Raw genomic sequence first — 15,832 nt, 5'->3', positions numbered from 1 at the left:
ATTTGTGAGACAGGCTGTATTGTGGCAGGCTGTAGTGTATTCCGCTAACAATCCGAAATTTGAGACGACTACTGTGTGAGGCACCGTAGATTTCTAGTAAGATCCCAAGTGAAAAACGATTCTAGTGAAGATTAAAAATCTTGGTAGTAAAAGTCAAGTGACTAGTTAAGTAAAGTCAGTATGAATAGTAGGATAATGTGACCTCAAGGATAAAAGAGCATTTAGAATACACGGTTGGTGTTGTGTGACCGTATAAATTTATTGAATTTCGTTTCACTGGATAGTCAGAGATATAAATATTTGAAATTGACGGTAGACGATTTGAGGGTTTCCAATGCGGTAGTGATGATTATTATTTTTGGACAACATCCACTAAATTGTAGACGGGTGTTGGGATATTATTTTTTCTTCCCTAAAAATTCATTGCGCATGCTGAGATCGTGTTTGATTTGGGGGATTGCTCGTCACGTATATTTATTTTCGAGTTCACGTTTTGTAACGAGATAGAGACTTACTGCATTTTCCGACTTGCGTTTCTTTAATAGTAAGAGACGTTGTTCCGTTGTGTGTTATTAGTCTGACCAGGTTATTACTGAAATGTCAGAGTTTGTTTGAAATTGCTGGTTCGCCTGATGTGCCAGGGGAAGCATAATACGACCCATTTTCCGCCCGACAATAGATTTAGGACGTCACATGTTATCCTTGGAGTATACTGATGATGAGACGTCCTAGTTCACGCTCGACGATATAATTAGGAAGGTATCGTGTACATAGAGATTAGTGTTAGGATGTACAGATTTTAAGTGAGCCCGACGATAGGTATGGGATGTCAGCTGTACATACTCAAGTCTCAGATTAGATGTTTTTTTGTTTTTGCTAAGTGACCTGGGCGAAGGTAGCATCTACAGTAAAATACGAAATATGAAGAGGGTTAGATCGGAAATAATGAGGCCAACTTGTGCGCAACTCCAACAGCTGGAAGGTGCTCCCTAAGATATGGGACCGTTATCGGCGAATGAGGGTTGCCCAACATTGGATATCGACCTGATGGTGATTAAATATTTTACTGTAATTCTCCATGCGTGTTGAGTTAAAATAACTTTGATATTTTATTTTATTTTACGGACTTAATTCTTTTGTCGTTCTAACGTATGTTTCGTTTTGATAGTGTGCATATTGACACTCAATGTATTAGTGTGAGACTTGAGTTGCGAATGTGGTTTTGATTCGTCAGCCAGTAATATTATTTTTATTTTCAATCTTTGTCGTTCTTTCATCTATATACGTAGTTGAGTTCGATTAAGTGCTAACTTTGTAGGTAGTGTGTTGGGACAAACAATAAGTAGATGGATCTGTAATGGTAGTCATTGTTGAAAAAGGAAAGATTTCCTTAAGTTTGTTGTATTTTTCAATGTGGACCGGTAATTTTATTAAGAGTACCATAATCATTTCTAACCTGAAAATTGGTTCGATAATAATACTTTCCAAGTGATTTACCACTTTTTAATTAACTTCAGTGTTTAGCATTTCTTCCAAATGCGTGATGAATAAGTGTTTCCTGCATTTCGCAGTTTTGTTCCTTCAGAATGACGTAACGTAAGATCCTCGCGGATCATGTTGTTGGTTCCTACCGAACAGCTGTTTGGGTGATGCATATTTAGCATCGGGATTATTTTATCACTTAAGGGTGTCATGAATGACAAATACATGGTGGAATTTTATTTCAATTGTGAATGATGCTGTTAACTCGTAGTGAACACCATGCTTTCCCATAATATTTCGCAACCTATCCAAAGCAACTGATAGTCAATTTGGTTCGATTAAGGGTCTATTCGGCGGGTGTTCCGTATCCGCAAGGGTATTCGACTGGTGGATAACCTTAATTGAGAGGAAATCAGGCGTTCTACTTGTTGAAAGTCAGATTTTCCACGGATCGTGTGGATTAATTCTCAGTTCTCGTTTGGAGTAATAGGTGCCCGGTTTTCAGGTCTTTCCTTTTTCAGTTTTTCAGTTTCGCTGTCCACTAATTTATTACTTTCTCCGAAGCAACTCCTCGATAATTGTGAGAAATAAATCAACGCTATGCAATGTGACTGCGTTTGAAACTTCAATAATAAATGATTTATATTTTTTTTATTTCATGGATTTATATTAAAATAACAATGTTGTCGTGCCATTTCGAATTTAATAAAAGTCAGTAAGCACATATTTGCTCCTCATTTCAAGTAGTTAGGCTCTCTTCTGAATCCCATCGTTTGGTTAAGATCGTGACCGAATTTCTTCCCGCAACGACCCATGATTTAAGAGTTATATATTGGTCTACTGTAGCAGCTGTGGCCGACCAACGATGGAATGGTAAGTTCAAGGGTTCAATACATTACTTGCACAATGAGAGCAATAAAAGAAGGAGATAATTATATATTCTACACACTGTATTGTAGTTACAGTCTGTGCTTCATTTCACAAATTTTTATCAGGAAATGCAAATCGGTTCAGTTTAACGTTTTCCTTATAGCGTTATACATGATTTTCCATAAAAGAAGGGAAATATACTGTACCGGGAACGCCGCTACGAGAGAAGTCCGAAGTATGTTTGTTGAACTTCGCGCGAGGTGGAAGGTAGGCAGCCCGCCGAACGCAGTGACGTACCCAGCGAGTGACGTGGCCGTCGTAAGCCAGCTATCCGCAACCATATATGGTTATGTTCCAGCTTACCCTCAAAAGTACATTTTTCGCTACTTTATCGCTATTTCGACACTGCCATCTTAAAAACCATTACAATGGACGTCATCTGTCAAGATTTCAAGAAAATCCACCGAGTATTATAGAAGTTATAAGGGCAGATAATACCCGGGTTCTAGACACTTCCATGCGAACGTGTGTAAAAGGAGGACCACCCGACCTACGAATTCAGTATCTGTCACTCCGCCGTCTCTGTGACACGGGTGACAGGAGGAGTATTGTGTGTGTCGAACTTCTAGTTGACAGTCTTCGAAATCCAAGTATTGGAACTTCGGTATTTTCTCTAAGTGTTGTGTCGGGACTTTATCATCTTCTTGAAGTGCCTGATTGGGACTTTGTTATTTTCTGCGAGCATCGTGTTGGAACTTAGTCATATTGACACATTGGAACTTTGTTATTTTTCGTGTGTCGTGATTGGACTTTGATATTTTCTTAAAGTGCCATATAGGAACTTTGTTATTTTTCTGAAGCGTCTCATTGGAACGTAGTTATTTCCGCCAAGTGTCACGGTAAGACTTTATTATTTTCTTAAGGTGACATACTGGAACATTGTTGTCGGAACTTTATTTTCTTCGAGTGTCGTGTTGGGACTTTTATATTTTGACACATCGGAACTTTATTTTCTTCGAGTGTCGTGTTGGGACTTTAGTATTTTGACACATTGGAACTTTGTTATTTCTACACATTGGAACTTTGTTATTTTTGGAAGTGCCACATAGGGACTTAGTTATTCGACGAGGATTGAAAGGACTTTGAATTTTCACGAGTGTTGTGTACCACACTGAACTTGCGTTTCGAACTTATTCGAACTTGTATTTTGTGAATCAATTTCTGGAACACTGACATTTTCCAAGCGTGTAGGATGAACGTGTGCCCTACCAACATAAACTTTCGTGTGAACGATATGACTTGTTTTCCCAAGTGCCTAATTGAATTTACGTCTTGTAAAGACCGTGAAACTGCTGGAAAATACATGAGTGGAAATATATTGTGAAATGGAGAGGTTTTTTGTAGATAAAGGAAAACCTATAGGCCCATTCCTTTGATAGAGCTTGAAGCATATTTAGGTACGTATGATTTACATTATTTAGTAACAATATCAGTTCCTGTCTTTATTGCTGACTATTAATAATCACAACCAGTTGCATAGAAAATCAATACTGGCGCGCGGAGCTTCCGGCTAGCCACTGAATTGTGCTTCAGCTGAGCTCCATGTCGTGTTTGTTGGAAGACATATTGGAGTATCTGGGGAATGGATTTAAATACTCCAGGTTAATGTGCTTGAAGATTAAGGTTAAGCCTTAATTTTTTATATTTCCAGTTATTACCTTTCAATTTTTATTTTATTTAAAGCCATGTGAGCACTAAATTGCTGTCTGTGTGTACCTTTGAATGAGACCAGAATACGTTAATTTTGGATAACATTATTTTGGATAGTCTACAGTAAAAATGTAAGCAATTTGACTTCCCAAACTCATGCTGAATATCTGCTGCTATGGATTAGTTGAAGTTATTACCATAAATTGAAGTAACAAGCCATCGATCATCATGTGACGTTACTAATATTAGGCCTACCGATCGTAGGAAATTTCGGCAACAACTTTTACGTCCACCTGATGAATAATATTCTCAACAAACAATTGTAATTAGGTTAAAAATATCATATTAACATGTCTAGATTTTTATCAAAACCAAACCAAGAGGTAATTTGTGCCTATGAGTGTTAATGTCATTCTAATTGTTTCATTGAGATTATTGTTTGTGTTAAATTTTCGCCTCCATATTTTTCCTTGGTTTTGATTATTATTATTATTATTATATTTATTAAATTTTGGCCGGTGTATTTCATTCTATTTTTCCTTGTTTTTGATATGTGATCTCTAATCGTGCTGTAAATTTGTGTTTTGCCCTGTGTTGGTTTATTTATCATTATGGGATCATTCTTTTCGCTGTTCTGGGGGCCTAATTTTGATTATCCCTCATATACACATCATGCTGTTTCCTAAGCCACTCACTTTAAATGTTATAACAATTTTGATCACCTGTTAAATACTCTGTAAATCCAACTATCAATCAATATATTAATAATTATTTTTATTTATCTTCTGTAACTAGGCCATTCTAGGGAACTGAAATTGGTTTCTCCTGTTCTTTATTCTCCTTTGGTTCATGCTCACATGTCTTATTCACATCCGTGTTTTGTTTTTTTACCTTCCATTATTTATTTGTTGTGTCACTAAGTTCTTATCCCTTATCTTGTGGATGCTTTAATTTTGGCAGGCCTTGCCTGTTAATGATTAATGATAGATTGGCTCGGGTAGCTGTATGCTTCAGTTCGTGTAACATTGTTCTGTTAATTGTGGACCATTAATATGTTTTTCCCTTGTAATATTGTAATTGGTTTGGGAAATTTTTCTACCATTTATTATTGTCATTTAAATTGATTTATTTATACATGTGATTTTATTTGCTGTTCGAGTCACATTTTGAGTTTGCTTGTGTCTGTGTTTCCGTAATTGCTTAAACATTCATGTAAGAATGAATTGAAACAAAGTTCAATTTAATCAGATTAATACTTAGTTACTGGCCAGTATTCTATATTTTAGAAAGGTATATCTTAAAATTAAATATTAATTTTTTTAAATGGTCTCAGGTTCATAGTAATAATCTAGAAAGGTATCGACCTTTCAGTATCCTTATTGTTTTATAGAATTGGTTAACTTTTATATTATTTAGTAACTTATTTAAAGTTATTAGTTATCAAATTTCTTGTAATTTTATTCATTTAAAATGGTAATTCAATTGTAGATATTCATGAAATTTAAATCTTTATTCATTAAGAAAATATTTAACTCCAATTCTAATTGTGTCACTTCATTTGGTAGTGCTGGTTACTTCGACTTGGCAACTAGTTAAGTGGTAATTTAAGATCTTGCCCTCTTAACTGTCTATTATCCTGGGCCCCTTCCATGCTTTATGTTCATATGCTGCTGCTCCAAATAAGTAATTTTGTGCTTTGATGTTGTTTCTTGTTGTTTTACTGTATTCATATTTGTGTCCTTGGCCCATTGAAAGACCCCATAACAACATAGTCATACTGAAAGACGATGACACAAATGCTATGCAGTGGATGATGGCAGTGATCCTGGTTGTGACGGATTCATTCAGGTGAGAAACGGTCAACATACAAGGACTATTCACAAACAGTATCCATTATGAAGTATGAAACAGAAAGGCTCTCATTCCTGAAGTGTTTATTTATTCATTGCAAGTTTAAGTAATACTATAAGTCACAATACACTAGTAACACCACAGACCATATTAGGAAGAATAAGAATATTTTTGCTTGCCACGAGATGGCTACAATATGTGTAGTATAAAAGTGATAGCTCATAGTAAGCAAACATATCCCATGCAACTTATACCTACAAATAATTGTATGATCTAGAAATCAATAATTAATATAATCAATAAGATTAAAAATGTGTTTCATTTGGATGCAACAAGTAAAGTGTCCAGTAAGAGTAAAAAAAATGTATCTTATAGCAACTCTGTGTTCGAAAATATTTACGAAGTCAAAAGTATTAGTAAGAATGATACCAGGTCACAAGTGATAACACGGTACTGGTCTTTCGGGTAATCCTAACTGCTACACAATACATAAAGCAAGATCGTGGAACATCTTGAAGGAAAATGAAAATTAGCGAAGTAAACAGTCAATCTCATAAAAAAGTATATTTTCCATAGGACTATCAATCGTATGCATTGAAATGAAGGGTTAACAACTGATATCTGTTGAGCCATTTTTAAACTATTTTCATTACCTGTAGATGGATTATCAAATTATGTACATTACCTCAAGAGTATTTTCCTGTGTTGACCCTGGCTCTGTTAACTCTGATTTAACTTCATTTTTCAGAACTACCATATCTGATACATGTTCAATATTTTCCTGTGGAAAATAAGGCATATTAGGTATGCATATAACACGTATCTACAAATACAGTCACCAACAAATGAACATGATAATTCATTACCTGCCAGTGTTACAGTTACTTTCAAAATTTCACTACTGTTTAAGAAAGATTTCTAGCGAGAGAAGATTGTTAATACCAAAGTCTGTACTGAGAATGGGCTTCTTCACTCCTTATGTTAGAGAAAGAATGGGACTGAAAACCAAATATAAAATTAGATATATTTTCTAGTCATATCAGAAGATATCCTAGAAGAGATGGAATTGGGGCCATCTCGCACAGAATTTGGAAGGATGCTGCCATAGTCATTAACACTAAATCGTATATATTGTATCGGGAAAATATACGGAATAAGGAATAAGGGCTTGAGATTCAACAAAGGGGTGAACGGATCTTATGGAGCAGGTACAGAGAGATGTATTCGCTGATCGAAATAATAGCTGATTTTGAAGACAAAATTTATTCATTTCATTGAGTAGGACTTGCATTTTCCCTGTTATTTGCTTCATCAAAAAATACTTTAATAAACGGACTCAATTTCGTCTTGAAGTTTTAATATCAAATTAATTGTGGCGAATGTCTGTCATTCCTAAATGAATTTCATTTCAAAGTACAACCTCTTCCTTTAAAAATTCATAAAATTCTTTCTTTAACTCGTTTGAATTATGGGAAAAGAGAAAATTATTGAATTTAAATTAAGTTTCCTTCACTTGACAATATGGAAAATTTCCCTACACTGTTTTCTAAATGATTAACACTTAAAATTGTGCAAGTCTCCACTAGACTCTCTTTAAACATTTAACACTTAAAAGGATATCGCAAAGAGATTCGTCTTACAAAGTTCGATCTTATAATTTCTTTACGAATAGAAGTTTAAATATTCTGATAATACTGTTGGAATATTATGATTTCCAGTAACAGTGAATAAACTGTTTGTTGAACTGCTATCTAAACCACTGATTCTAATATTCCACCAATGAAAAGATAGTCTTGTGGAATTCAAAAAGAGTCCGAAAAACACCCATATCAACAATAATCTGGAATTCAGGAATGGTTTGTGAAGATATGCGGTTCAGCGAATAGCATGTTTGACAGCCGGTGTCGTGATGTCATCACCCATGGTACCACGTTAAACTCCCTAGTTGAGACCACGTCCCATGTCCCATGTCATCAATCCCACATTGACAGGTAGACATGAATATAATTGACACTCAGGTTTTAACGCGTGTTTGGCTGGATATACAACACGAAACAGTTCAACTGACTAGTAAAACTTACCGAGTGTCTTATCTGACCTGCTTCAGACTACGAACACAGTATCGTCTTAAGTGCACACCAGCAGTAAATTGCTGATAATTATTGTTCTGAAAATCGTCGTTTAAAATAGCAGTGGGAGGATATGTACAAGTGTTTTCACACTGAGATCACAGTCTATTCAAATGACGGAATGTTGTATCTCGCGATTGTTTACAAGTCCTGATTGCGGTACTACATCACGCACTCGCGACGAAAGATTCAATACGTTGATAGTTCAAAATTGTCATTAGATGTGTATATTAAAGCACTATTATGAGATAGCCTGCTTTAGTAAACGAGGCATTATTTTACAAGAAAATGTCCTTAACTTGCACACGTTTATCAGTTGTAAATGTTTTAAGTTATTCTGTCTAGAAGAAAATTATAAGTTTTATATAGTCCAGTTCACTCGAGTTAAAGTCCAAAATGTAAGGTAAGTTACTATCACCAGCACTGTTGAACACTTTAAAAATGATGAGATTACCAAGTTGTAGTAATAATTAAAAAATTCTAAGACCGACACTGTTCACTGGACTACAAGTCCGAAGATAATTGAAGCAGAGTACGTGATTGCTGTTCTTTTATATCGTGCAGCTGTGTTAGCTTACCTCCCCTTCCGATAAAATTCCATTTTTTACTGTGGAATAACTTTTAAATCCGAGGGCCAATTTTAATAAAATTTCCACATGTTGATGTTTAAATCATGGACTACAAGATCGTGTATGTCATTATTTGATATCTCCACGGGATAAAATGTTAGTGAAAGTACTTCTCGTATGTTCTAAAGCAATCATGCGTTGTTCACGTGATCATGACGTCAATCTCCAACGTGGAAGTTCTGAAGTTAATAGCTCGCTGTTTGCCTGCCTGAGCCGTGCCGTTGCAGTTCTTCGCACGTCGGGCCGTATCGTTGCAGTTAATTGACATTACACAATAATGTTCCAGGCCGTTAATGCTTCCTAGTACATATTCCTCCCTCAGTGGCTAAAGAAAACTCGAAGGATTTCCTTTTGCTCGTTTTTGTTTCTGGACATATATCTTGAGGTTGGAGACCTTGTATATACCCCCTAGGGTAACATCCATCCTTGCTATCGTCTGATGATGTCTTTCAATAGAGGAGGACGATCATATTCGAGAACCCATCTCTCGTTGAAGACGCGAGCCTCAAGATATAACCTAATACGAACGTTAGACTTGCGAACAATTGCCAGTCGGTTGATATAAGGCGTAACGCAAGGCGAAATGTTGTCATCTTCCTTCATTTGCTGGATAAGGACTTTGGCTTCGTCTCTAAACTTGTTTGGAATCGGATACGGCTTTCTATTATAAGGGGAATGATCAGTTACAATAAGGTGATATACGAAACCCTTAATTTCAACGAGTTGGTCATCAAATACACTTCGATAGATATTGAATACCTCTTGTCCAGCTTTCCCTAATTCGGCTACGAGTTCTGGGTCTTCAGCCACACTGGATAAGGATATAAAATTCCAGGGACCGACTATGGACTTTTCGTCAAGTACGGACTCTTCTTTGTCCTATTCTGGTTCACCCTTCGTAACAACCATTGCTTCGGCTAGTGCATCCTCGCATTCAGCGGGTAATACATAGTCACGACTGACCTCTCCGGCAGGGGTTCCAATCTCTTCAGTCTCTATGTCCCCATGATCCACCAGCTGTAGCTCAAGAGAATCAGCATTGCTCAAACTTACAAGATTGGCGTCGTAATTTATGGTTCTTCTATATTTTATCATAAAGTCTGACCCTAAAGTAATATTACAGTTGATACGTGCTATTACAAGAAAAATATGCTCAAATGACTTTCCACTGATGTAAAATTCTACGAAAGCTTGCATCCTATATTTGATATTTTATCTGGAATTATTCCTTGGACCTTCAGTTATGCAACTGGAATAGCAAAATGTCGTTATTATTCTTCAAAGACTCAATCAGTTTGTCAGATATAAGTGAGGATTGCGCTCCAGAGTCAATTAAAGTGATTACATTTAATATCATGACTAGACTTCTCTTGTGCTCTGATATGCTGCTGGTATTCCAACGAAGTTGTCCAGGGTCATCGTTAGGTTTGATTCTTTCTCTGGCGTATTCTCTCGTTTCTTTCCACCTGCATTCTAGGTCTTCTCTTCTATAATACTTTCTTTCTTCTGGAGCTTCCTCCTGTTTTCTCCAAGAAGGTCTGTTCCTATAGGGAACTTCACCACGATTCTGGCGTCTTGGAAATCCACGATACCTACTGAGAGAGGTTGTGTTATTCCGCCTCTCTTCTCTCGGTTTTACGTTCTCTCAATCAGGCGTCCTAATCTCGGCAGAATTGGTAGAAATATCTTTAGTCCTGCCCCCTTTAGGAGTTAACTGGTTGTTAGCAGTATCAGGTCTCCTTATTGTGGCATACAAGTGTTCTATGGTCCGAATGTTAGCAGTTACAAGTATCTCCTGTACATGGGACGGGAATTGCAAAGTCATGATCTGGATAAGCTCTTTATCCGGCAGTGGAGCATCCAGAAATTGCATTTTCTTAAGTTGTATGAGAAGATAATCACAGTATCGGGACGTATTGACTGAAGAATTATACTTTCTGGAGTATAATTGCACTTTTACAAGATGTTGGGTTTCCGTATCCAAAAAACAGTTTAGAACAGCTTTCTTAAAATCCTCGTAGGTATCAAAACTACTCTTAAATGCGATGAACCACGAGAGAACTCTGCCTTCCGGTAACTTAGAGTCTGTAAATAATCTTCAAAAGTTTCGTAAAATTTCCCGGGCTGTGTACTCAACTCGTCCGGAAAATTTAGTTGGTTTGTCGTCTTGGATCTTAATAAGAGTTGTTGTATATGACATATCCTTTTAAGTAGCACGGCTTGATGAAAATGATAGGTTTTCCTTTTGCTTAATTTGTGTCATCTCTTTTTACTTTAGACTGAAATACAGATTTCAGCTTGTAGAGATCATTAACATTTCTGTTATTTGTGTTTTCTAACTGTCCAGTGAAACGCTTATCAAATTCTCCTTGGCTAGTTCTAATAAGCCGTATTTCGTTATTGATTTTACTAATATCATACTTAAATGATTCACTGAATTTTTCCTGAATTTGGGCCATTTTAATCTGACCTTGCAATATGTGGCTGTGCGATTCTTGAAATTCAGATATGAGTTCCTTTAATTCGGAAGCGAACGATTGAACTGATAGAAGAACTGTTCTAATGTCACAATCTACAGACTCTATTGATTTATTGACTTGTTTTATATGGCGTGGCTCAGGCTATGAAGCCTGCGGTTATGCCAGACCATCTTATATGCGCTACATCCTGTGCTCTAATTTCTTCCTTGAGAATTTCAAGATTCTCAAGAAATAGGGTTTTTATTCACCGAGTTTGGCTTCTACTTTACCACTGGAGTCAGAATATCTCTTCTCAATTCATGCACCTGCTTCCTTGAATCTTTGCTCTAAGTTGGTATTTGATTCATTGAGCATATTGTTAATGGTATTGTCTGCTTCAGCAAATCTCCTCTCTAGAGCGGATTGACCTTCCACAAACCTAGGCTCCATCTTTTCACTGGTGTTAATTTCTTGGATAGCTAATTCTTCCATCTCAGCATTGGTTGATCAATTTTAATATTTAACTGTGTGCTGGACACCACCATCTGAGTGTTAATTCTATCTTTGAATTTTGGTCAATAATACTCAGCCTAAGTGCTCCAATGGCTGCAAACAAAGCGAAGTGATTAACCACTTTAAAATATTTAAAATTTGATGAAGCTCCAATAGCACGAAGTACTAAAGGTGTAATCAATTTTGCGCTCGAGTGTTGGAACAAAATCTGTCCATGTTGATGTTACTTCGTGTTCATAGTTATTCATGTAACTCCACTTAATACCTGGATTACTTTGCATGTCGCAGCTCCAAATCAAGTTTGTGCGCCATCTATACATCAATACAAATCGAGGCCACTCACTGGGAGCCGACTATATCCTTCCCTCTCTGTACCAGGAAAAGATATGGAATAAGGAAGAAGGGCATGAGATTCCACAATGGGTTAACGGTCCTTATGGAGCAGGTACAGAGAGAGGTATACGGTGATCGAAATAATAGCCGATTTCTAAGACAAAATTTATTCATTTCATTGAGTAAAACTTGCATTTTCCCTATTAATTGCTGGATGAAAAATATGAATGGATGAAAACCATAACGGTATAAGTAGCATTTTGGTCATTCAGAGAAAAAGGCATTTAAACATCTTCAACACTCATATGAAGCATGCTATTTGTAGTTATACCAACCATCACTAGAGCGCAGAATATTACCGCTATCACTTGCATCTCTTTGCTGGTGAAAGGATACATCCTCCCAGAGTTACATCTTGCACTTAACTCATTTTTTTAAAAATGTCACTTATACCGTTATGGTTTTCATCCATTCATATGTTAACAAATGGACTCACTTTCGTCTTGAAGTTTTAATATCAAATTAATTGTGGCGAATGTCTGTGATTCCAAAATGAATTTCATTTGAAAGTACAATCTCTTCCTTCCTTCAAAAGTTCTTAAAATTCTTTTTGAACTCATTTGAATTACGGGAAAAGAGAAAATTATTCACTTTAAATTAAGTTCCCTTCACTTGACAATATGGAAACTTTCCCTACAGTGTTTTCTAAATATTGTGGTTTTCCTGAGATCACAGGGGCTACATGCTGCATTGATACAATTCTGTTTCAAACAGCATATTTCAATGCTTGCAAGTGTGAAAATAAAAAACGAACATGCAAGAAGAAGGCTCATCACAGTCATATAGCAGGGAAAGATGTGACATAGCCCAAACTCAAAGCAACTACAAATGAAACATTTTACTACTTCTAGTATGGTATGCAGTGTTCTGTGAAGAACTGTGGGGATGAGAACACCATCAGCAGTGTTGTAGTGTACATCTGCAATTTCAGATCTTCCATGAACTCTCACGAGACCTTTTAATCTCACATGGATTCATAAAACCTCGTCGGTATGAAAGGAAGTGGGGGAGGGAGTGTCATCAAAAGCTTACATTCTAATATAAGTTAATTTATTAATAAAAGTGTATTCAAGTATAAAATTCTAGAACATACTGACTTAACCTATTCAATATAGAAGAAAGAGAACAGTAGGTGATGTAAATAAAGGATGAAAAACATGCACAAAGTAGGGAGGAAAATAACTACAAAGAGGAAAGAAAAGTTATTTTAATGTGCCAGAAATCCTCAAAGAGTTGGAGCCCACTATGAAGGGTCACATTAAATTGAATTTTCCCAGATATCATATATTCTAGATCCCTTAGACATGGTTCTCTATGTAACATAGACACAGACATGTATTTGAGAAATAAAATGAGCTAATTACTATTCTGCCTTTCTAAATGAATTCAATGTCTAAGAAAAATACTTATTTTGAAAGAAATCACATTCAGATTTTAACTCTCATATGCCATAGGCAAATCTCCTTTTTCCTTAACACAAATATATTCCAGCAGTTTGTAGATGTGAGGGTAACCCAGAGTAATCATACCTGTGTTGACATTCTGTTTAGCAGATTGATGTATCCAGTCTCAAAAACACTGACGAAAGATATGTGATTCAACTACACTAATGAAGACAGGAGTAATAATTTTTACCATGTGGTGATAATGGTGGAGCAGTAGTATTGGAGGATATTATTTTAAAAAAGGAAACTGGGCCAACCATCCTCTATTTTAATCAGAGGGGAAAATAGAAGAGGTGTGACCCCTAAAACAAAGTACATTTGATACAGACAGAAAAAAATACAGACTAATCCAACCCAAACATTAACACACTCACCAACAGTTTCCGATAATAGCACACATTTCTTTAACATCATTTTGAGATCTGTACAACTTTGAAGCAGTATCATTATAAGAACTATCAAACCTAGAGTTCTTCATCTGGAGTGTGCTCATATGCCAGGTTCAAGTTTGACACAGAACATAACAAAGCAGAATGCTCACATCCTTGATATTTTCACACCTTTACCTTCTGTAGGGCCTGTAAATTAGAACTCAACAAACACACATTTATTCTGACAATAGTGTGCATTAACTGAAGAATTTTGACTTTAATTATCACCGTCAAGTCACAGTTATTCACTGAACATCTCTCTTCCAACTTTCAAGGTTTTCGAAGACTCTGAGGTGCCAGAATGATGCGCAGGAATTCACTTTCATGCTAGTACAACTACAAGCATGTGCTGTGATAATACAGCTTCTTCACATACCTCTAGACAGAACCCAAATCACACTCGCCAACACAAAATTAGCAAGTCATCAGTTTACCATCTGAGCTATCAGATGAAGAGCCACTGAACTGAAATCCACACTCAGAGGATAGCAATGGACTGTGATTAGAGTAGCAACAGACAAAGCAAGGAAAGATGATGAAAATATCTTGCTTCTTCTCAAAACAATTCCACGGCATCTCCGCCTTTATCAGTGTGTTTCCTTTAGACGAGCTATACTCACAGCAAACTGCCACGACAGAATTTACTACATGCTCACCCAACATTAGTGACATTGTACAGAAGTTTAAATGATGCAAATCTTATCTGGAATTCTTTTGGGCGAAAATTGTGTTCACCATGCGAGCCAGGGATCTACTGATCATAACCTAATTCAATCTAGCACTCACCATTTTCCATCACTTCAGCAACTACTAGCACTGCAATTGGCTGACATATGACAAGAAATGATGTCAATCCCACAAAGATTTCATTACCATACCATGCAGAATAAATTCATAACCATACACCTCTCAGAAATCAATTTCAATAACCAACAGAGGTAAACAATTAAACAACACAGAGTCAGTCAATGGGTACTTAACACATGAAATGCACTGAAGACTCGATCTTGAGACAATGCCTATCACAAATTTGTCACTACCTGGACCTAACCTAGGCTCCTTCACTATCAAGCCCACAACAATAATTCAGCTTTTTGCCACTATCAAACAAAGAATGCACTGCCGTCCACTAGTAAATGCTAGAGGCCAAATGTCCACTCAACGGCTCTAATCTGGGGGCTTATGCCACGACTACTGTTGTTTGTAATTCCTAAGAGTTGACCAAATTTATTAATAAGAATTTATTGCAGCAAGATGGCCATATAATGGGATACAACAATAGGTTTCAACGTTACAAAGTAAGCATGAAACATTGTCACACAACATACTGCGATTTACAGATGCTTGAGGCAGTCTAGTCTTTGCTATAGTCAACTATGCTCTTTCCCCTTTTACTACACAGTATTATGTGGTACCAAATTTATTCAGCTACTAAGGGTTAAATTCTGATCTCTATAAATTTATCTGGAATGGGACTTACAAGTGATGCATTTCTTGTTCCTTCAAGCCAGGCTGGTTCCTCTTTGATGTTTACTTCCAGCTCCATTTTACACTGCCACTGAAGTAGTTAGAAGGTACTGGGGATCGTTGATTACTTTCAATGACCTTACACTGAAACACAGGCCAGAAAAATATATTTCCTAATTGCTGTCATTGCTACTTACATTATTTGTCAACAGACTAAGCAACAAACTTGTAATTCTATATGACTGTCAACAATATGATTATACCAAAAAGACTCAAAATTTTAAATGATTGTTGAGACCGTGATCGTACCTATGGACTTCAAGTTTTCTATGACGGATGTTATGATCATAGCTAAAGACGTCCAGTTTTAAATGGCTTCTAATACAATGATCACCTCCATAGGATATCTAATTTAACATATCTGTCGATATCGAGATCATAGTCCCCTGGTTT

The 15,832-nt window shown here is 36.4% G+C and overlaps 1 protein-coding gene across 1 annotated transcript in view; it reads right to left on the bottom strand.

Moving 5' to 3' along the window:
* LOC136881924 (zinc finger protein 567) overlaps positions 1 to 15,832 on the bottom strand; it is a 55,249-nt gene that overhangs the window by 35,926 nt on the left and 3,491 nt on the right. The window contains exons 2-3 of the mRNA XM_068229357.1: positions 15,393 to 15,523; positions 6,599 to 6,694 (exon numbers count right to left, since the gene is read on the bottom strand). Of these exons, the coding sequence (XP_068085458.1) occupies positions 6,599 to 6,694; positions 15,393 to 15,458 (162 nt within the window). The 5' untranslated portion in view covers positions 15,459 to 15,523. The remainder of the gene's footprint in view (positions 1 to 6,598; positions 6,695 to 15,392; positions 15,524 to 15,832) is intronic.

The sequence above is a fragment of the Anabrus simplex genome, chromosome 10 (assembly GCF_040414725.1).
Source record: "Anabrus simplex isolate iqAnaSimp1 chromosome 10, ASM4041472v1, whole genome shotgun sequence".
In the NCBI taxonomy this organism is placed as follows: Eukaryota; Metazoa; Arthropoda; class Insecta; order Orthoptera; family Tettigoniidae; genus Anabrus; species Anabrus simplex.
This window is presented reverse-complemented; position numbering and strand designations above follow the sequence as displayed.